The 23,876-nt window shown below is 34.4% G+C and overlaps 1 protein-coding gene across 1 annotated transcript in view; it reads right to left on the bottom strand.

Moving 5' to 3' along the window:
- LOC128996642 (kinesin-like protein KIF21A) overlaps positions 1 to 23,876 on the bottom strand; it is a 153,964-nt gene that overhangs the window by 30,593 nt on the left and 99,495 nt on the right. The window contains exons 15-23 of the mRNA XM_054422062.1: positions 23,739 to 23,857; positions 23,196 to 23,271; positions 22,548 to 22,714; positions 21,696 to 21,900; positions 20,937 to 21,092; positions 20,656 to 20,783; positions 19,036 to 19,233; positions 17,085 to 17,246; positions 10,197 to 10,353 (exon numbers count right to left, since the gene is read on the bottom strand). Coding sequence (XP_054278037.1) covers positions 10,197 to 10,353; positions 17,085 to 17,246; positions 19,036 to 19,233; positions 20,656 to 20,783; positions 20,937 to 21,092; positions 21,696 to 21,900; positions 22,548 to 22,714; positions 23,196 to 23,271; positions 23,739 to 23,857 — 1,368 coding nt within the window. The remainder of the gene's footprint in view (positions 1 to 10,196; positions 10,354 to 17,084; positions 17,247 to 19,035; positions 19,234 to 20,655; positions 20,784 to 20,936; positions 21,093 to 21,695; positions 21,901 to 22,547; positions 22,715 to 23,195; positions 23,272 to 23,738; positions 23,858 to 23,876) is intronic.

Raw genomic sequence — 23,876 nt, 5'->3', positions numbered from 1 at the left:
GTTCACATAGTCTCTTACGAACAGCAAGCAACGAGAAGACCTCTTTGGAAGGGACTATCAAACCAACAGTTCTTGCTTACCTTGAAGAACAAAATTAAAGATGAATATGACACTGAGTGTCCTATCACTACAGGCTTCATCTCTGCTCCATCTGCAACGAACACAGCCCAACCCCAACCCTCGCTAGAGATCAACTCCACCTCAATGCCATCTTGTTCATCCGCAAGCATTTGCAAGGCACATAGTGAACTTCCAGAAGACGACTGGAGCCACTGTTCACATAGTCTCTTACGAACAGCAAGCAACGAGAAGACCTCTTTGGAAGGGACTATCAAACCAACAGTTCTTGCTTACCTTGAAGAACAAAATTAAAGATGAATATGACACTGAGTGTCCTATCACTACAGGCTTCATCTCTGCTCCATCTGCAACGAACACAGCCCAACCCCAACCCTCGCTAGAGATCAACTCCACCTCAATGCCATCTTGTTCATCCGCAAGCATTTGCAAGGCACATAGTGAACTTCCAGAAGACGACTGGAGCCACTGTTCACATAGTCTCTTACGAACAGCAAGCAACGAGAAGACCTCTTTGGAAGGGACTATCACACCAACACTTCTCGCTTACCTTGATGACCAAAATTGAAGATGAATATGACACTGAGTGTCTTATCACTACAGGCTTTATCTCTGCTCCATCTGCAACGAACACAGCCCAACCCCAACCCTCGCTAGAGATCAACTCTACCTCAATGCCATCTTGTTCATCCTCAAACATTTGCAAGGCACATAGTGAACTTCAGAAGACGACTGGAGCCACTATTCACATAGTCTCTTACGAACAGCAAGCAGCGAGAAGACCTCTTTGGAAGGGACTATCACACCAACAGTTCTTGCTTACCTTGAAGAACAAAATTGAAGATGAATATGACACTGAGTGTCCTATCACTACAGGCTTCATCTCTGCTCCATCTGCAACGAACACAGCCCAACCCCAACCCTCGCTAGAGATCAACTCCACCTCAATGCCATCTTGTTCATCCTCAAGCATTTGCAAGGCACACAGTGAACTTCCAGAAGACGACTGGAGCCACTGTTCACATAGTCTCTTACGAAAAGCAAGCAGCGAGAAGACCTCTTTGGAAGGGAGTATCACACCAACAGTTCTCGCTTACCTTGATGACCAAAATTGAAGATGAATATGACACTGAGTGTCCTATCACTACAGGCTTCATCTCTGCTCCATCTGCAACGAACACAGCCCAACCCCAACCCTCGCTAGAGATCAACTCTACCTCAATGCCATCTTGTTCATCCTCAAGCATTTGCAAGGCACATAGTGAACTCCCAGAAGACGACTGGAGCCACTGTTCACATAGTCTCTTACGAACAGCAAGCAGCGAGAAGACCTCTTTGGAAGGGACTATCACACCAACAGTTCTCGCTTACCTTGATGACCAAAATTGAAGATGAATATGACACTGAGTGACCTATCATTACAGGCTTTATCTCTGCTCCATCTGCAACGAACACAGCCCAACCCCAACCCTCGCTAGAGATCAACTCCACCTCAATGCCATCTCCTCCTCAAACAGCCAATGATGAAAATCTACAGCTGACCCAAGCACAGACAACACCTAACAGCCCACTCTTAACTCCTGGTCATCAACAGTACAGTGAAGTGGTGAAAAGTGTAGAAAAAAAGCAGAGTAAGAGTGAAAGTGAACCTCAATCCCCTGACACTCCACCATCCCTGCCAAGTCCTTTGCAGTCTAATTTTTTTTAAATAAATTTCGACAAGGTTGATAACAATTCTGCTAATTTTTTGTCTCATCATTATAATAATGATTGTATTTTAAATTGTAGACCTAACGATTAGTCGCAAATTAACCAAGAATTTAAGGATCTAGATTTAACTAAAATTGATTTTCAAAATGATAAAATAAATTCTATTACAATTTTTCATCAAAACATCCAACATTTGGAATCCAGAAAAGCATCTTTAGAAATAGTATTAGAACAAATAAAACCAAATATAGTTGTGTTAACAGAACATGGTATGAAACAATTTGGATTAGAAACATTTAACCTAAATCATTTCTATATCACATCTAGCTATAGTCGGTCTACTACCTCAGGAGGGGGTGTCGTAATTTCTTTCAAGAGAGGGTTTGAATTCAAAGGCTCTAACTCTGAAAAAAATAGAGGATCTAACAGAGGATAAGCTTTTCGAATGCTGCATGGCTAAATATAAAATCAATAAATGGTCTTTTGTACTTGTAGGAGTTTATAGAAAACCTCAACTTCAAAATTTGGAATTCTTGGCTAGGTTAGACAATTTAATAAAAATTTTATCTGATTTAAAGGATGTAAGACATTTTGTTATTGCAGGTGATTTCAATTTAAATGTTTTGAAGTGTACTCCTGAAATTCAACATTTTAAAAACATTCTTAAGAGCCATAGTGTTCATTACCTGGTGGATTTTCCCACAAGGGTCACAGCAAATACTTCAACTGCTATTGATAATATTTTGACAAACATATACAAATCACTTTCTCATGTAACTGGTATTGTAATAGCCCTCTCAGACCATGATGGTCAGATCTTGGAGTTAACTATTCCCGGAAATAAAGATTTTGTAAATAGCTACGTGTACATTGAACAAAGAGATATTTCTGTAAATAATATGAATGTTTTTAATAATATCTTATCACAAGAGAATTGGATCTCTGTATACATGGCTAAAGTAGAAGATAAGTTTAAATTGTTTAATAGTATTTTCCAATATAACTTTAACTTTGATTTAGTGTTTCCTAAAAAGAGGGTGAAGAAATATTTGACTAAAAGTAAATTTAATTGGATAAACCAAGATTTATTAACAAAACAAAAAGATATTGTTGAGCTTACAAAACAAGCAAAACTGTTTGGTAATGTAGAAATGATGAATCATTGTAAACTCTGAAATGCAAATTATAAAAGTAGATTGATCAAGGCAAAGAAAACGTTTTACGATTAACTTATAAATAAATCAGAAAATGTTAGTAAGAAAACATGGGAGATAATTAATTTTGAAACTGGTAATAAATCTACATGTATTAAGGATTCTCCTCATGAAATTAGAATTAATGATAAGGTGATATCAGACCCTCTGAGCATCTCAAACGGTTTTAACAATTACTTTATTGAGGTAATAGAGAATTTGATCAATAGTGCCCCAAGTAATATTAAATCTAAAGACGATCAAAATATAACTAGCCATCATGATCAAATAAATATTGAAATTCCTTTCATATGTATCAGATGTAGGCCAGTAGATGAAGATGAGATAGAAAAAATAATTTCAACTTTAAAAAATAAGTCATCTAGTGGTCATGACGAAGTACCCTTAAAACTAATCAAATTCATAGGGAAATCACTGTTAAAACCACTCGTGCATTTAATAAACAGTTCATTAATAACCGGTATTTTCCCTGACTGCTTAAAAATGTCTAGAGTAATACCTATTTACAAAAAAGGTGAAAGGAATGAAATCGGTAATAATCGCCCTGTATCAGTTTTGCCATCTATATCAAAAATATACGAATGTGTAATGTATAATCGATTGATTTGCATAATAATAATATCTTTGACAAACAACAGCATGGTTTTCGTAAGGGTAAATCTACTACAACTGCTCTTTTACATTTTTCAGAAACTATTATTGATGCTGTTGACAAAGGAAATGACGTAGTTGGTATTTTTATGGATTTATCAAAAGCATTCGATAGCATATCTCACAAAGTTCTTTTACATAAATTAAAATCTTTAGGTATTTTTAACACTACTTTAAATTGGTTTAGGTCATATCTTTCAGAAAGAATGCAATATGTAGAAATAATGTCAAAAAAACAAAATACACTAACCAGGTATAGATCAGAAAATTTAACTATTAAACATGGAGTTCCTCAAGGCTCCATTCTGGGGCCTTTATTATTTTTGTGTTATGTCCAAGGAATGCCTTCAATTTTAAAAAATATTTTAGGAACAGAAAGTCAGTTAGTACTTTATGCTGATGATGCAAACTTGATAACCACTGCTAAATCTTACCCTGACCTTGAAAAAAAGCTTGTCAAGAGCAATAAAAAATTATTGAAAATTTTTTTATACAGAATAATTTATTTCTTAACGGCAATAAAACTAATCAAATGATTTTGTCTACAAAACAAAATAAAACTGCACGAGAAATAGATATTTTAGTGGGGGGAAGTAAAATAGAATCAATTAAAATTAACAGATTTTTAGGATTTTTTGAGGAAGTTGACAATAATCTTAGTTGGGACCAACATACACTAAAATTGGCTAACAAAATTGCAACGGGTATTTATGTTCTTAGAAAAATGTCTTTGTTATGTAGTCTTGACACTTTAAAAACTATTTATTTCGCACATATCCACTCTCACATATCTTATGGTGTAGTTGTTTTTGGTGGTACAAGTAAAGGCAACTTAGATACAATCTTGATATTTCAGAAGGAAGCTTTGAGAATTATATTAAATCTAGAAGACGAAGTATCAGTGAAAAATAAATTTTCTGAGCTTAATATTTTGCTAATAAAAGGTTATGTTCATAACAGTTATGAAGAGGATTATGTGTTTTTAACTCTGGTACCTGCTTGAAAATGAACCTTTAGGTTCGAAACCTGGGTCGCTGACCTAAATTCCAGGATCACAGACAGTACTACAGGTATTTAACCTTTTATTAGTAAATTACGTGATCCAGAGGCTAAACATGTTTAATATTTTGACAGTTTATGACCAATATATCCTTGAATGTATAATGTGTGTTAGAAATAAATATAATGAATTAGATCTGCACAGTAGTATACATTCTCATAATACTAGACATAAGAACGATTTAAACTTAGCCCAACATAGGCTTAGTTTTTTTTTTTTTTATAAAAAAGCTACTTATTTTGGCTCTAAATGTTTAAATCATTCATCTGAAAATTTAAAAAGCAAAATTAATAACCAAAACTTTAAGTATCTGGTTAAAAATTATTAGTTAAAAAAAAAACTGTTATTCAAAGGAAGAATTTTTCGATTCTAGTTGATTATTTGAGATGTTCAGAGGTATATGTAAATGTATAAACTTCATGTAATTTAACTTAGCATATACAAATTTTTAAGTATTGTTATTTGTTTCAGTAAGCTAAATCTAGTAAGTTGATAAATGGATTATTTCAATTAATTTTTTAATAGCTTTGAGAGAGCTTTTATGTAGTTTACCATAAGATTATAATTATTTTACTTTACTGTGACACTATTTATGTATGTATATACAAGATAAATAAAGAAATTTGACTATGACTATGACTATAAGAAATGGAGTTGGAAGGAAAAAATTACCAATTAAAAAAAATGTAATTACTGTACCATATTATTTTATGGAGTAAATAAATGCGTTAATCGTTATTTGAAATAATATTATGTTACGTCTCTGTACGTTGTTTATCTCATTTTTAAATTCCTAGGAATATTTTAGAGTCAGGTAGGCCAGTGTATAAATGTTTCCCAAAATATCCCCGTTTGCGAGTTGTTTTCCTCCAAACCCTGGAAAAGGACATAGATTTACTAGCACTAAGAAAATATCCAGTTAGTCTCCTTTGACATACGTAATATAAAATATCACCATAGACAAAAAGAATTAACCAGAACCTATGGTAACCGCAGCACAGCTGACAGTCTATATTTGATTCTTTTTATCTATGATATCACAGATAGACAGAAAGCTATATATCTCGTGCCACAAACGTCCACGACATCGATTAGTTCATTTCTCACACTATCGGCGTCGCGGTGCCTCGCACAGACGGAAGAGGCACATACGAATGTCAAACAACAATAGTGTCAGTCTCCCAATCACAACAAAGAACCATTGTCAGCCTATATTCCGTCTCCTCAAGGTTTCATTTCTTAATATCGCCCCTCTCTTTTGTCGCAACAAAACAATTGTTTTGATCGCGAACATTCTTTGAATGGGACGTTGTAGAAGACTATGAGAAATTGGCAAAAAAAGGATGGTGCAGAAAGTAATTGTAGCTTATTTTTAAAGTTTAGTAATACTTTAAAATCCGTATACAACACGGATGTCTAAACTTCTATTTGGTACATAAAGTCTTAAATATATAATATTTTTAAAAGAGGTGACGTATTCTATAAGTGTCTATATCATTACTCCAAAATAAATGACTCCGAGAAGGTATTTCTTGAACCACTGGTTCGGAATATTATTTCACAGTTAAGCCTCTGAAGTCTTGATCACTCTGCACTGAAATCTATCATGAAGAATTTCCTATGGGCTTTTCCATTTGTCTTTACTTGATCTGCTTAACTTTTTCTACTAATAATAATTCTGTAGCATTAATAAAAGTAGTGCATGGTCGAATTACTTCTGCTAATACCAGTTTATTTTATCCTTTAACCAAGCAAAATGAACAAAACCTTGGTTTCTCTTTATATTTTTTAAGACTGGAAGAACTACTGGGTCCTATGTCAGTTTAGTGTTTACTGAGCTTGTCGGTTGCCTTTTCCTTGGGTGCAGACTACTGATGACTCTCACCTTTCCAGTTCTTGGATCCTGCATTCAGGTAAGCGTATTCATCAAAACCAACAGCCTGATGAGCCTATGCCTAGCAATCCTTGTCAAATAATAGTTAAGAGAAATTTTCTGTACTGAGAGAAAAACAACTTTTTAACCCTCCATCGGTGACACCACAGAGTTTTCCTCCGGGTGCATTTGTTTTTATAGAAAAATATGTGATATCGCCAGCCGACAGCATTAGGAGGGACTGTACATAGTTTTAATTTAATACATTTTTGTATTATCATACATAAGAAAATTGTTTGTCTAATCTTTCAACACCCGGGAAAAAACTGTGTGTCACCAATTGTGTTTTAAAATCAAAGACACCGTTGAAGGGTTAACAAAAGTTTGTGTAGTCGTAATTAGTATAGACAGATCCTGTTGTAAGTCTATGTTTTGTATGCAAGTGAGGCTTGTATTGCCACTCCAGTCTATTCAAGATAGGCAATAGTTCTCTTTTAAAGGTGAAAGTTGCTTTAAGAGATGAGAAAGTAATTTACAAGATATTTAATCAAAAATAATTTGTACTAAGCGAGTAAGTTGTGAAGTTCCTTATCCCTAAAAAGTTTTAGAGAGTTATAAAATTACTTTGTGAAATGTCTGTAGTTATTTTAAATCCAAAATTTATTTAGTTTTGGATTAAAATTTTAACAATTTTGCCACTATGCTCCAATGTGTAATTTTGTTGGAAAATAAATTATTATCTATTATAGACTAATATCAATATCGCCCAATGCCTACCTACATACAAAGAATGGCTAGATGTATGATCTGTAATGGATTGAGTTGCGTGGCATTTTCTATAGGAACTATCTCTAACAGCAAATAAAATAAATTTGAAATTTCTAATAAAGTAAATTTGTATAAAAGCCAAACTAGTTTGTTAATTAATTTTAACCCCTGCTTCTCCTTAGTGTAGGTAATTTTTTGTGCCAGAAAAATATTGAAATGATCAGCTCAAACATAGATTAGCAGATTCAAACAAATATCATTTCTTTTGTAATATTTTGATAGAAAATTCCTTTTAGTTGCATTGTAGAAAAAAAACTACATTTAAGTTTAGTGTCCTGAATCAATGGTATTCCTGTTTTCTTTAGTAGATTTAAAGAAACATATTATTCTTTTCTACATTTACATTCCACAGTGTTGTACGTATATAGCTATATTGCTCTCACTTAAGCAAAAAAAAAAAAAAAAAAAAAAAAAAAAAACTCTTACTTGAAACAAGTTTTAATCATCTCCTTATCAACCCGTTAGGCGAAAAAAAAAGAATAACTTATGGAGATTTCCACAAAATCAAATACCGGTAACAGAAATTATGTATGGAAATGGGTTGATAATTAATTAGCCTATATTAAGTTTTTCTGAACTTCTTCAGTTTTTCGGCTTGTCTGACCTCTTCAAATCAAACTGTGAATTGACTCCAATGCTTATATTTTACATGTGTTGATCTGGAGGCAAGTTACAGACCCAACTTGGTTCTTTCTTGATTATATAAATACCTTCAACTCTTGGTGGCTGTGTAGTTTTGCTAAATTTGGTATTGTTTAAGAACCTTGGCATATATTTATGACCAGCTCCGATGACACAGTTGATCAATGTGAGTGACTCTGACTTAAAACCGTAGGTTCGGACCCCTGCTTGCTGTACATTTATTGACTTTACCCAACATACTATTTCAACTTGTCTATTGAGTTATACTTATAGCATTGACTATTGGATAGTCTACCCCTTTGACACAGACAATTAAATACAATCATTAATGGACCCAATTCCAGCTGGGTATCCCTTGACTTTAAGTCCAACTGCTTGCTGCTTTTAATATATTTTACTAAGGCGTTAGCCACATTGTTGACGTAAACAGCACAAAACTGTTTCAACACAAGCCGTCTCTGACGCTCATGTTGTCATGACTAGTTTTAATGACTCTGTTGCACATAGATTTCACGTTCTTTTAATTCAACATTATCAACTCACGTTGACATGTAATCGTGATGTCTGTTTTACTTTAACTTTTATGTAGGTGTATTTTTGTAACCATAGTATATGTTTCAATTCAATGATTGCAGTAGGAATTTTCAGTAGGCTTAGCTGATGGTAAAATAAAATATGCTGGAGATCAGATGGAAAGCCCGCAAAGCACCATTCACGATAATTATTTGTCACTGAGAATTATTTACTAAAATGGTCACCATAGTGACAAAACAGGATACACTGGATGTTGAGCAACATATGCAACAAGAAAGACCCTACAACTGAAGAAGGAGCAAGAAGTTAAAAAAATCCTTTCTCTTGTCTGCTAACAAACACAGAAACTTAGTGGTAGTGTCATAAACAAAAAAGGCAGACATCGTGTGTTAGAAACCGGTTGCAGAGACAATATTGTCACTGAGGTCACCCATTGACTAGTCAACGGGACTTTTTTAGCAACAATACTTCACAGCAGAGATCAATGGATCCATTAGGACAGTGAATCAGGGGGTTTTTCTCTAAAAAGATTTATTAAAGTGTTTATCAGCACTTTAATAAATAGTTTAGTAGGGTAGCAGTGTTGCTGTGTACAAACGCAGGATTGGCGAGTGGCTCGCGCGTATCGGGTGGGCAGCTGCAGAGGCGCTGATACAGTCTGTTTACATAGTATAATTTTACAAATACTTAACTGAAAAATATTATCTCACCACGATAATTCAACCATGATTTTGTTACCGCTTTCAGTAATTTCTAGCTTAGTATGATCCATTCTGTTCAACTTTTTGTCTGAATGTATTACTATAGACTTTCATCTCTGTTTAAATTAAATTAAGGGTTTCCTTTCTAATATTTGTTTTTACGTGTACTGGTGAAATTACCTGCTGTCAAGTGATCCTTTTGACCTTGAAAGGCGACCGGTTTCGACCCTCACGGGGTCATCTTCAGGCGGACGTCGTCATCGTTTTTTCGTTCTTGCGAACACGTCGTACCACCGATCGGTACCATAATAGTTATTGGCCATTTTTCGTGTTTTGTGTTAAGTGTTTAAATGTTAAAAACTGTGAATCTCAATGTTTTTTAAAAAACGACGTGTTCGCAAGAACGAAAAAACGATGACGACGTCCGCCTGAAGATGACCCCGTGAGGGTCGAAACCGGTCGCCTTTCAAGGTCAAAAGGATCACTTGACAGCAGGTAATTTCACCAGTACACGTATTGATCAGTGATTCGGAGGCTTAACTCAAACAAAATATTTGTTTTTATATAAGTTTTTGTTCTTTTTTAATTTCTAGTAGTTGCAGCTAATTGCATCGAACAACTTTTCAATACTTTGTTTCTAGCCTAAAAATAATTTCCAAGAACTCTTCCCCCGATCACAGATCGACAGTCTATCTGGGGGAATAATTCCATGTAGTGTATTGTTCTATTGTTCTGTTTAATTTTTGGAGTAAAAGTATTTTGATTTGATTTGAGCACGTTTTATCCACCCCATAAGCCTGAAGACAATCCAGTCCACCACAATTGTTAATGCTCAACACCAACTGATCAATCAATTTGATTGATTGTAACTACTAAGAAACAGCCATTACCATGGTTTTACCTACCTTGCCCTGGTAGGTGGTGATGATTCCGTTGCCCATCTGCGTGTCATTACTCTGCATCGTGCCGGAAGTGAGGCGTGAGAACACGTTCTCGTCTCTGCTCGTAGCTCTGCGGTAAGGCGGTGGTGACGACGGCGGACTCACATCTAGCCCCTGCTCCCTGCCCCGCACATTAGTAGCATTAGAAGCGTTACACACACCACACGACATCAGATGAGGCAAGTCAGAGAGAAATGTAAAGTGAGAGGGGTTATGTTAGGGAGGACAAAGGATGAGGTAAATACCCCCGCCGCAGCAAACCTGCAGACTTAGCGAATTTCCATTTGCCTGATTGGATTTAAACTAAAACGTCTCCTTAAAAATATCACATTTATTCCCTATTTAAACAGAATTAGTTTAATGAGTACTTAGGTTTGCTGCAACAGGGAGGGTAAATAGTTTTTTTTTATGTAGAATATTAAAAGGTACTGTGGTTTAGTAAGAAATTAATGTATTTTCCAACTTTTATCAAAATATGTTCATAAACAAGCAAACTACAACAGTTGACTTATTCTCCATAAGAATAACATGGGAATTTTAAAATTACAATTTTTTTGAATTTTCTCCGTAACAATTAGGCGCATAATAATGCTTCAATATACTAAATTATTTGTTTTTTTAAGCTCTACAAAATGGTTTAAAAAGAAATTGTGAAATTTTGTGTTTTTAGTGTCCAAAATGGGAAAAACCTATTTTTACCCCATAAAATCCCCCATAAACCCCCGTTCCCATAGTCCGATCATGCTGGTTCGCGAACTCATTCAAGTTTATCCCGCCTTACACCTTCAAACCAAATTTTATCAAAATCGGACAAAAATTACTCAAGTTATCGTGCGGATGGACATATATATATATCTCTATATATAGTTGAACGAATGGTGTTTTTGGCCTCTGGGGACATCAAAATGAAAAAGTAAATCGGTCCCGGGCTTAGGTCTTACCATGAGACCTACGGTAATAGCTACTTCCCTATAGGGAAATTCGCTAAAAGGAAAAAAGAATGAGGTGGACAATCTATGAAGGAGTCTAGGGGAGAAGTTAGTGAATAGAAAAAAATAAAAAAATAAGTTAATAGCAATAATCTAGAAATACTAGATTATACAATGAGGTGTAAGGAGATGTATTGGGAGCTAAGGAATTTAGGTGATAAATAATGAATAATTAAAGGGGAAAACATGGGTAAAAAGTGGAATGGTTAAAGTTGGTGGGTAAAGAAGGAAGATGGAATTACCCGGAAAAGACAAGTTATGAAAATCTAGTAAATGTTTTTATGTTAGAACTAATTAAGTAAAATATAGATGAATTAGATTATCACACCAAATGAAGTTATTGATTGATTAGAGTTAATAGAAAGTATTATGTCTAGTTTGAAAAGTAAAAACGCAAAGTTAATCAGAGATTAAGTTCAATTAACTTGTTTGTTTTTATCATACAGTGCAATTGAAATGTTTATAATTATTGGAGAAACTTGTAAACTCTTTTAACTCACACAATTTTATTAAAAAATAATAAAGCTACCTGTTTTCTACATCTGTATAAAGTGTCTGTTTTCTTTTAACAGTAAATAACAATATTAAAACCCTTCTAACAATTTCAAAATATTGATACAAGTTAAAATAACACTTAATTCTGGACATTAAGGATGGAATACATTGCTAAAGCTTAACCCTTTGAGGTTGAATGGCGAGTATAGGTCACCGCCTGCCATTTTCCCGACTGCTAAAAATAGCTACCTATACTCATTCCCCCCAAAAAAAATTATAAAAAAAAAAGTTGATCTTTGCGGTCAAATGGCAAGTACAAGTCGCCGAACACCATTTTTCGGACTACTGGAATGGCAAACTATACTCACTGAAAAATGGGGAACAAAATTCGACCTCAAAGGGTTAAACTCGGAGACATTAGTACACAATAAACCACACACTGCAAAAGCAGCAAAGCATACTAATCATAACTATGACACTCACAAAAAACAATCACAGAAAATTGCCATGTTAACTCAATGACCTAATGAAACCACCATTTGAAACTGTATTTCATAATGATTGCTTGCTTGTCAGATTCTATCGTACTTTATCATGATATTCACAATGTTGATTGCTATATGGTCCAAAATTTCATATTCAGGAGATGACTAACTCTATGGACTTAAGAGAAAATAAAAACACTTTCTAAAGGAGTAAGAACTATTATTTTACATGATTTATAGATATAAGTATCATTAGGGTTAACATACAAAAATGTTACTATTAGAAAATTAAAAGCTGTAGACAAATATTAATGGTTTATGTTTAATCATTATTTTATGTAGTCAATGATTTTTATTAACTCATGCAGAACAAATTATAAAAAAACCAAACCCAGTTAATCACAAAATGCAAACCAACACCGAATTGGTGGGTTTCTTATGATTCAAATAAAAAACATTCTTTGGTGATTTTAATGTGTGTAGTTTATTATTTAAACTTACATAATTATGAACTCACTTAAGTTAATTACTTATTTTATGTAATATTTGGTTATTTTTATACTATTGTTAAGTAATATTTAAAACTAATAAAGTCAGAAACCTTTGGTGTGGCGCATGATTATACTTGTCATTTTATTTAAAAAATTACAATATAAAATAAAAATTATACTCCTACAATCCCAGACAGTAACTTAAAAATATTGCTATTGCAGATGAAAATCACTAAAAAGTAGGGATGGACAAGTCCCGGAATTTCAAGAAAATTATATTTCCGACTATTGGAACGGAATTTGTTCTGATCATCAGCGCTATCACCATGCTGCAAATAAAAATGATGACGTTTCCACGATCGCGGGAGATATCTCCAGTATGGCGGGTGACAATGGTGATGTCTCCTCGATCGAGAAATATTTTCAGGATGGTTTCGTTAATCCATGACACGATGATGATGTCTCTGTGATTTCAGGAGATTCAATGTTAAATTGAACCAAACAAGAAATACATTTTAGTTAGCACTTTTTGGTACTTGTGTATTTTTATCCATTACAGTTTTATTTAGATGAGTGTAAATTGCTTTTTTTTATTATTGCTGTCTGCAAAAATATTTACTCAAGATTGTTAAACAAACCCTATCTTGCACTGGGAATAAAACCTGCCCCTTGAATCGGGAAGGAAAATAAAAATATCATCCTGTTCCGAACTAAAAATACAATCCTGTCCATTCCTACTATAAATAATTTTAGATTTATTTAACGATCACTAACCCCATGGACCATTTTGATAAAGAGTTCATCTGAGAAAATCTTATTATGAACCCTTAACAGGTGGTCATTATTTTCAATGTTATGTAAATTATGTAGGATGTATTAAGATCTTACATGAATCTAAACACACACTTGTGTTTTAGAATGAATTACACAATATATTTTTTCATCCCTGAGGAAACTATTGGTTAAATATTTTTACAGCCCTATCTCTGTGTTTTGAGGAATACCATGGGAGATATTTTTCTCACCTTAAGGATTCACAGATCTAAGCATCAAGATAGCTGAGTGGTTATAGTGCTCGCTTGGCAATCAAAAGGGTGCGGATTTGATGCTGAGAAGTCAGTAACTTTTAAATGGTTCGTAGCTGATCAAAGTTGTCCTTGATTTTTGTGTTTTAGTCAAATATAGTCCTCACTAAGGAAATAGCTGATATAATTTGGTAACAAAGCTACACAAATCATCTCAACCCATTCTATACTCACCCTTCATTCAATTCAGCTAAAATCGATCCCTGGTGTCAACGATGTACAAAAAAATCTATGTTCCTTAAGGTAGTAAGGTTTTCATTTTATTTTTATTTTGGTGTTCATCTACATCAATGACATTTAAAAAAACTGTTGGTAAGGAAAGAGTCCAAACCTTGGTATAGTTCTCGTTACTAACGTCGACCTATGGTTAGATATGTCATCATTAGTCGATAGCTGGCATCTGGGTCCGTTACTGATCTCGCTTGGTATCAAATTAGCGACCTTCAGATTTCAAGTATAACCACTCGAACCTTTTCAACCTTGTAATATTACGAGGTCATGCCCTATTGGTTTTCACTAATAACTTAGTGCCAACTACTTATAGGCTGTTTCTTTTGACAAATCAGTAGAATGATTTTGTTGGGAAATCGGTTTGACAACAGTTGTGAGGAAAAGTGTTTGTGACTCACATTTTAATCATGACTACTAAAATATTGTATAATGTTGACATCAAATAAGATATTTTTCTATTTTTTTAGAGAATATTTTTTATAACCTAACCTAGGTCCTTTTGAGGGAGCAGCAAACCAAGGATCCAGATAAGATCATTTTTACTCATTTCAAACTGGGGCTTTGAGCTCTTTTTTTTCAAATTGTGATTTTTATTAAAGTAACTAACAGCATTGTCTGTTTCACCTTAAATTTTAATTTTTATTTGTAGTTTTAATCAAGATGTTATATTGGGAATAGTTTGTTCAATAATGTTTCAAGTTTTCATTATACATTTACAAAATTAATAAAATGAAACTCAAGGGTATGTGGTTGGCCTACATTACACTACAATCTACAATACACCGTTACGTAATGATTTAACAAGTTACCAAACACACACCACACCTTATTATGAAGCCTATCCATATGTACGGTAATTAACATTTCACAATATCGTAGCACCAAATGTTACTAATATAGACTTACACTATTGCATTATTCACAACTGTACATCATAATTTTAAATCAAGCGTAACTGCACAACCTTAATATTACGACTAAAACACCTTGACAAGATCAAATATACAACCGTAATAATGACTATTACATCAGGTTTTCGTTAATGACTGTTAATGTCTAAGTAAAAAATCATAATTACAATATACACGACAATTACATGTACAAATACAGTTATAAATTTAGTTTTTGTGCAAGATTAAGACTTTGTAGTCTGTATGTAACAATAAATAAATGCTATTTTTGTACTTGATAAAAATACAACCACAGTGAAACCGTAAAAGTTACCACTTACTAAGAAATTAAGTACTTAATGGGTACTTAATTTATAAGCACCAAAGATACCTCTTTAATTAATTATACCTCCTTATTCTGGCAAGTTAGTTAGGGGTCTCACAAGTATTAAAGAGCATCATATTTTTAACCATGAAGTTACAATAAAAGTTCTTGAAATAACTTGCACCTTTCAAAGGTTTTTCCAACCGTTAATGTTTAACCAACATGTTTTAATATGTACACATTCAATATTTGTAAAATGCAGCAATAATTTTAATTTTAAAGTAGTTCATTTTAAAGTATTTGGTCCATCATTTCTAAATCCACTTGTAAATAATATTTTAGTTTCAAGTAAAATATTTAAGCTTTTTATACTATAATCATTGACTATTGGATACAGAACATTGTTGTATTAATAGTCAAAGCTATGATGGAAGGTTTGGCATTGAAATGGGAATGTTGAAGCTATTGTTGTGAGCTATTGAAGTTTTAACCTCTACTGAACAAAAACTAACAAATAAACAAAAAACACAAATGAAATGCTAACACAACTTCATCAGCCACTAGCTGCTTGCCAACTGAGAAATTAAAACAATTTTTTTTATTTGTTTCTGTGTTATAATATCGTTTATTTCTTTAACCTTTTGACAATAAACCTTAGATACATTTTAAATAAAAGCTGTAAAAATAAACAGGTCTGTTTTTTTTATTTTTATTTGATGCAATAATTATGTTAATAGTAATTATTGGGCACTAAATATTTAAATTTTGGAAACACTGATTAATAATACTTAATACAGTATGAACAAGAAAAACAGAAGGGGAAAAAGATTAAACATAAGTAAATAAACTACATAAAGCCCTGTTTTTTACTAATTTAATCTCTCAACTCGTATGGTACATACAGGGTTAGGCAAAAGTCTGGAACCCCCCCCCCCCCAGTTATCTTTTTAATGCGTTGCAGTAGGAAACCCAAACTCGGCACATATCTACAACATAAGAAATTGCACTTTTTCATCAAAGTTACAACTTTGCCCCAGCCCCAAAAATGGGGTATTTTGGGGGCAGCCCCAAATTTTCAAATGTAAACACCTATCATGTGACCCCTCGTTTTAAAGGGTTTATCAACAGAAATTGAATGGCGCAAACCAGAGGTCAATATAGCACCCCTAATCAAAATGGCAGCCATTTTAATTATTTAAGATGAGCAAGAAAGATAAAGTCTGGACACCCCCAGTTAACTTTAAAATAGGTGTTTACATCTGAAAATTTGGGGCTGCCCCCAAAATACCTCATCTTGGGGGCTGGGGCAAAGTTGTAACTTTGATGAAAAAGTGCAATTTCTTATGTTGTAAATATGTGCCAAGTTTGGTTAACGGTGCAATGCGTTAAAAAGTTAACTGGGGGGTTCCAGACTTTTGCGTAACCATGTATATATGACACTGTTTTTGATATTTTACTCTTTTGGCTATCAATAGGAGATGACATCCTATTATGATTTTTGTAGCCATCTTTTTAAAGAAATACTAACGTAGACAAATATGAATTGAGTCACTGACAGAGTTATTTCAATTATTATTTGGAAAAGGTCACATAAATCAAATAACAGCAATAGCTTACAATAATCGTCCTATCAGTTAAACGTTGGCGTACTCAACACAAATCAGTAATTTACACAGCTCTCTCAGCGGCTCATTTTAACTGAGTCCCTTCTAATAAAAAGAACTAACACTTAAACATGGGAATGCAACGTCTATCAATAGTCAAAGCTCTAACCCAACTTATTGACTACATTGATTTTAACCAGTGACAGACTACAGTGAAGACTACAACAGCTACCACCAGTAACACCTGGCGCACTCACATTGAGGTAGACGTAGAGGACGATCGCGCCAGAGACGTGCCGGGGGGCAACACAAACGTACCTCTCCTCACAGGACGGGGGGAAGTGGAGTCTTGGCGCGCAAGTGCCTTTCTACCAAGCACCGGCGATGGCACCGGTGGTTCTGGCTTCACACTCAGTGTCCTACAACGAGAAAGGCACATGAGAAACAAAATCAAATATTGTGAGTGGTGAAGATAAAATAAGATTAAAATCCAAGGTTTCGGAAAGAAAAGAGGTTTATTATAAAAGAGGCAACCTCAATATGATGAATCCCAAGGGACCAAAGCATGAATATGCTGGATCACAGAGAAATAAGGTACGGAGAAAACCTAACCTAACCATGTTTGTGCATTTTCAGCTCTAGTAGGTTTTGCATGTGTGTACGTACTTGATAGGGCAATATAGTTGTGACGAGCAAGGAGAACCCGGATGGTAAGCACTGTACGGAAGTTCCTATACCACAGGGTCTTTAAGTGTGGTAAATGGAGACGAGAGGATAAAAGGAGTGTGAGGTGTGTGGGTTAAGAGAAGACTTGGACTTTAATTTAGACGGTAGACACCAGTGAAAAGCGCTAGACACTCCTTGAATGCACATTGAATGTTTCCGCTGTACCTTACTTCTATACGGTTGTAGGCCTAAATAGGATTTTGTTGAAATGAGGTCCGTTACATTGAGCTTAGTTGAGCTGATAATATTGCTTTATCAAGGATTACAGAACATTTCAGTTACTGATTTAAATTGTATACTGTATATTTAATATATTAAGGAATTATAATAATCAATTAATCAATCATACAACTTATTTAAATGGCACGTGAATACTACAGTACTACTTGACAACTACAGTAATTTGAAGGTTGAGATTATTGAGATATTATAGTTATATTATATTACTTAAATTATCCTATAGTAATGTTGCAGTTAAATTTGTACAATGAGTTTACACTGTTATTTACAAGTTCTTGACCATTATCATCATGCAAACTAAAAGATTTAAGGTAATATGAATCTTGAGGTAAAAGCAAGGTTTAACCATGCTCCATAAGGCCATAAGGACATGCTCAAATTGGTATATTACAAAATTCAATTTGTTACAAAAAATAACTTTATCCTCAACAAGAAAACAAAATTAAAAACATAGATGGAAACTAATGCACAATCCAAATACCACTCCACTACTCTTTTACAGTATAAAATTTCTTACCTATTCCACGTCCTTGATAGTAAAGCACAACATTATTGACACAACACTTTAATAGGAAAGATTTAGCAATTTAACTAGCAGAGGCAGAGCTAAGCGTAACGTAAACCATGCAAACACAGTAATATCCACCAATGGATAACACAGTAACTCATGTCATAGTAAGTATATTAGTATTGCAGCTTATATATTTTTACAATGATAATTGATGATGACGATGTTAATTACAATATACTGTGCTGTATTGTTTAAAGACTGAAAAAATGACTATTCATTTTTAAAATCTTACAACTTTCAACTATTGGGTAATCAATCTCATATGTCATAAGTCTTACATCTAGGGTATATAAGTGGTATGTGACTTTTGGTTGTGCAAATCTACAAAACCCTAGACTCTTAATTTTTCCAGGTAAAGTAGCTGAAATCTATCCCTGTTCAAAGTTACTTCATAGCTAATGTTTGGTAATTAGAACAATTGAACCTAACCTTAAGCCTTCAGGTATTAAGAAGGTGCCAATGTATTGCCCCAAAATTACGACCCGTCTATCTTTACTCCTTTAAAATACCAAAATGACTACCGCATCTATATGCCTTATTTAAAAAAAAGATTCAAAGTACTCAAACCAGCTCAAGGTTACATTCTAGGATTTCCACAGCAGTAAGCGTATTCTAGAAGTCAACATTCCACAATAGCGATGCGGCTGCTACCTATACTACCGAATGCTTACTTGAGCGATGTTGGCGCGCTGGGAACCCTAGTAAGGGCCCGCGCGGGAGGAGGCATATGTTCTGGTGACAAGGATGGAATTATCGTTCTCTTCTCCACGTTGGCATACAAAAGTTCCTCGACTGGAGCTGTTCGCTTCCTATACTTTTCAGACTTAGAGTGATGTTGATTGACACTTAGGAACGTGTTTCCGTTCAAGCTGCAACAAAAATAAACATTTAGTGTTTAATTACTATAGGTCTACAAGTTTTTCTTTGGTTTAAGTACATGGCAATGGAATATTTTTGTTGGGATGACGGGAACAAACCTGTCATTCTCAAACAAAAGTCTAACCAATAGGCAACAAACCTATTATTAGCCTATCTTACCTCCTCAATAATCAATGTTAAATTGGCATTTCATTTATGATCAACTCAAACAGAATAAGTGTGAATAAGAAAACAAAAACACAATGTGCTACAAAGGAAGAAAATAATTTTCACAACTCAAGAACTTAATGAACTTAGTCATGTTACATTTATTTAAAATATTGCCCACAATCCATGGTATAATACTAACAACATTAAGTGTAAAACATCAAAAGAGGTGTGTAAGACAAACAGTGTGAACATTAAAAAACCCAAATGTCTCACAAACCTTTTTATAGACAGTTAAGATCCATGAAACGCATGTCAATAGAAAATCTTGGTGATTATAGCCATTCATTGTACTTATTAATAGTATTTAAAAATACCTAAAGGAAATGTTCAAGAATGTTAGGAAATCAACGAGTACCATAGTCAAAAAAGAAAAAAATATAGACTGTCAGCCGTGCTGCGGTTACCATAGGTTGGTCATGACCTACCTTCTACCGGCGCCGTACGTGTCTGATGTTTATTACACGCTTTTTCGTTTTGTGTTTTGGCCAATCAGTGTTAAATGTTTCGTGTACGTGTATGAGTTATTTTTTGTGAGCTTTAAACCTTATGACGACCATTATATGGAATAAATCAATATAACAATTTGACCTGAAGATGTGTTAATATTAACATGAAACAGCTGTAGTCAACCAACTACAAACCAGGATCACTTGACGGATACAGGTAATTTAAACCTTTTATTGTACCATAGGTTAACTAAGCCGTAACTAAATGGCGCTCCCAGCGGTGTGCCTATGGTAACCGCAGCACGGCTGATGGTCTATATTTAATTACTTTTGTCTATGGTAGTACACATCATCAAAAATTTGGTTTGCAGTACTGATCTTTACAAAACTGATAACTTGATGATACGGTTAAAGTTGAAAATCACTGTGGATTTCAATGATACTGTACTAACTGCAAAAGCATATGAATGAAGACTTACTTAGCATATCCAGGGAGGTTTTATTTTTTTGAAGCCACTTTGCACAAAGTCTTACTCATCCAAAAAATTGAATATGGATCCAAAACACCACAGTGGATTTTAATGACAATGGCCGCAAAAGCCTACAAATTAAGATTTACTTATGTGGAAATTTAGTCATGTTGGAAGTAACGGAGTCTTACTCACCCTAGAGACTTTTTGTCTGGTTAAATAAACGCAACTATCATTAATACAGGTGGACTTAACTATCATATGTCCAATCAGAAAGCAGACTCACTTGTCAGTTGGGGAGGGAGACCTAGAGGAGGCGTTGGAACTGTTAGAACTGTTAGGTGGCCGCTCCTTGGACGGGTTTCCAACAATGTGCTCCAACAACTGTCTCTGCGTCTCACTTTCCTTCTCCAACTGGAAAAAAACATCCAATACATTCAAACATCTCGATGCCTAAAGAATTTCCAAGATGAAACTCAGCTTATGCCATTTACAGTTACTTGTCTTGAAAATTTCAAAATCTCTCAAGTTAAAAACTTTATACATTTTCCTCTACCACATACTAACCTGATCTTGTCTGGCCCGTAGCTCATGTAACGCCGCTTCTTTCTGAGATGCCATGTAGCTCTGGAACACGGTCATGTTGTACAGCTTCTCTATGATGTATGAAGCTTCGCCTAGGTCTCGCATTCCCGACACTAGTTCTGCACAGTCTCCAATATCCTAAAACACAAAATGTATGATCATTAGTAAAAAAAAGATTCACAGAATGTAATTTGAGTGTCAAAATCGTGCACTAAAAGTGTTTGAATAAGATTCCACTAATTAATGCCCAAAAGTTCATTGGATTAGATTTAGTTTCTTCTTCTATTCACCCTGTTGACAACCCAGCTTGCTTAGATGACACAAGAGCCATTTAACACAAGAAAAAATCATAAAATAACAATCAAACATGAGTCAAGCATGATTAACTCCTATACAATATAAATTTGTAACTTAGCTTAAGAAAACAGTATTGACGATCTCTATTATAATACTTGACTAGTGACTACTTGTATTATAAATATTGGCAAAATACAAATCTTGACCCTTGAATCGAAAGCCAAAGAGGCACAGATCTTTGGGAATATGAACCGGGTTGAAGAGATCATGAATGGCAAAGATATCATTAATAGCACCACCAACTGGACCAAGAATACTGTAGTCTCAGACCAGGGTCTTTGATTAAACTTTATGCGGGTTTCCTGATTTGTAATAGTTTTAAAACTTTTTTCATAATTATGTGCAAATTTGGCCATAACTTTATCTCTACCAACATAACCTTACCTTGGACTCCTCCAGTTGCAGTATGCTCTGTTGGGACTCTGTGATACTGTCTTCTACATATTTCAGGTTAGCTCTCAGAGACTCTACTTCTTCTTCCAAATCTCTGATGAGGACTCTCTCCCTTGGTTGTTTCAGCCGCAACTCACTCAGCTTTCTCTCCTTAGCCGTCACTTGCTCGTTTAGATTCTTTCTGTCTTCTACCAGCCTAGAAATTGAACGTCATAAGAGATTTTAAGGTTTAACTTGTGTGCTTTCCCTAACGATAGCCTTCTTTAATGTCTAGGAACCATTCATTTCAAATGGTTGAGCTCATTGCCTTAGGAAATTTCTACATGAAGGCCAAACAAGTATTTCCTTCCAGGGGTTGGCAAAAAAAGCTCTCTTCAACAAACAGGTTAAAGTAAAACATAATAAAACTGTCAAAAATCTGGCATTATCTTTGAAAAGTTTTGAACAAATTTATTTATTGCTACAATCTGTATAAAACATTACAGTGTTTTTTTCCCAAGGAAGCCCATGACCCCCTCCCCTGTAGGTACCCACCATGAAAGTATTTCTTTATATACAAACTTGATACTTGGTATTTGATAAATACACATCTTAAACCTGATGGTTAATAGATTTAGTTAAGCTTTGGTCACCCCACAGCCCCCCCCCCCCTTTAATCTGTAGCTGTTCAATGGTTTAAATGTGGTTTCCAACATTTGGAAACATTCTGAAGCCACAATAATGGTAGCTAAGGACTCAACTTCACAGCGCAAAATGTTTCACAACGCTTGGCAATGCGATTGGGGAGAAAAAATCTATGGATTGCGACATCTTCAGCAAAACACTGGGAATGAATAAGCTAACCTGTCAAGCTCCAATTCCAAGTTGGCTATCTGTTGCTTGTACAAAGTCTCGGAGTTGATGTTCTTCTGAAGAGCCGCCCACTTCTGTTTGGCCAGCCGAGGACTGGATGAGTTGAGTTTGGGTGGAAATCTGCCAGCAGCTTTACGACTCAGGTCTCCTCTAGCAACCTGGGAAATATTAGCCAGTATCACTGATTAAAATAGTCAATAACAATTGTTAGAGTTAGTTATTAATATATTAAGATTATCACTAAATTACGTTAATCAAATAAATTTTTTATAATTGAATACAAAAACAAAATACTTTAATTTAAATAATAACCAGAAATATAAGAAATGAATCCATAAATCCCCCCATAAAACCCCGTTCCCATGGTCTGAGCACACTAGTTCGCGAACTTGTTCTAATAAATGTAGGTTTACATGTTTGTACCAAATTTCATTGAAATCGGATTGTTTTTGCTCAAGTTATCATGATAACAGACAAATATATATGAATTTTAACGGACAGTGTTTTATGGCATATGGGGATATCAATACGAAAAAGTAAATCGGTCCCAGGTCTAAAGAGATGGCCAAGAGATTTGCTAAAGAGAGAAAAAGGAATATAATGTGAAATTATTTTCCATCCATCAAAGTCATCTCTTACCTTACGCAAAGCAAGGACCTCTTCCTGCTTTCTTTTCAGGACAACATCCTTTGCTCTCTTCTCAGCTTCTAGTGACCTAGAGAAAAACAAATGATAACAAACTGTTTTTACACCATAACACAACTGGCTGATATACAATCTGCAACGATTACATTCAACACAAAATCACCACATATCAATAACTGAGGATAAACAGAGAAAGGAAATAATGGAGTCTGGCACAAGTTAATAACAATTCTTTTCATCACAAGGCCAAAAACACTACTAGATAAAACTAGGTTTTTCTACTTTTGTTGACATTTTATTGTTCTAAAGATAACTAGTCATAAAGATTAATTACATTGCAAAGAAATATTCTAAACATTTGCCTGCTTGGTGGGCAAATGTTAAGCCAATTGGAAGGGATGATAATTTTCTCTTGCTATTAATTTGAGCTCAGGGAACATTTCTTTAACCTTCACTGTCACAAAAAAATGACCCCTTCCAACACCGAGGGAACACAATATTATTTACATTACATTGATTAAACTTTCAGTTTCTTACTTGATGGTAACTTCTCTTTTCCTTGATTCTTTCCTCAGCTGAGCAATTTCTCTGTTCCTTTTTGTCTCCATCTCTTTGTGCCTTGCTGTCTCTTCTCTCATTTTGTTGATCAGTTTCACCTAAAATCAGATAATATTG

The sequence above is a fragment of the Macrosteles quadrilineatus genome, unplaced genomic scaffold, assembly GCF_028750875.1.
Source record: "Macrosteles quadrilineatus isolate MER2022 unplaced genomic scaffold, UCM_ALF_1.0 Scaffold_6__1_contigs__length_79288215, whole genome shotgun sequence".
In the NCBI taxonomy this organism is placed as follows: domain Eukaryota; kingdom Metazoa; phylum Arthropoda; class Insecta; order Hemiptera; family Cicadellidae; genus Macrosteles; species Macrosteles quadrilineatus.
The sequence above is the reverse complement of the archived record's forward strand: the minus strand, read 5'-3'. Positions and strand labels throughout refer to the sequence as shown.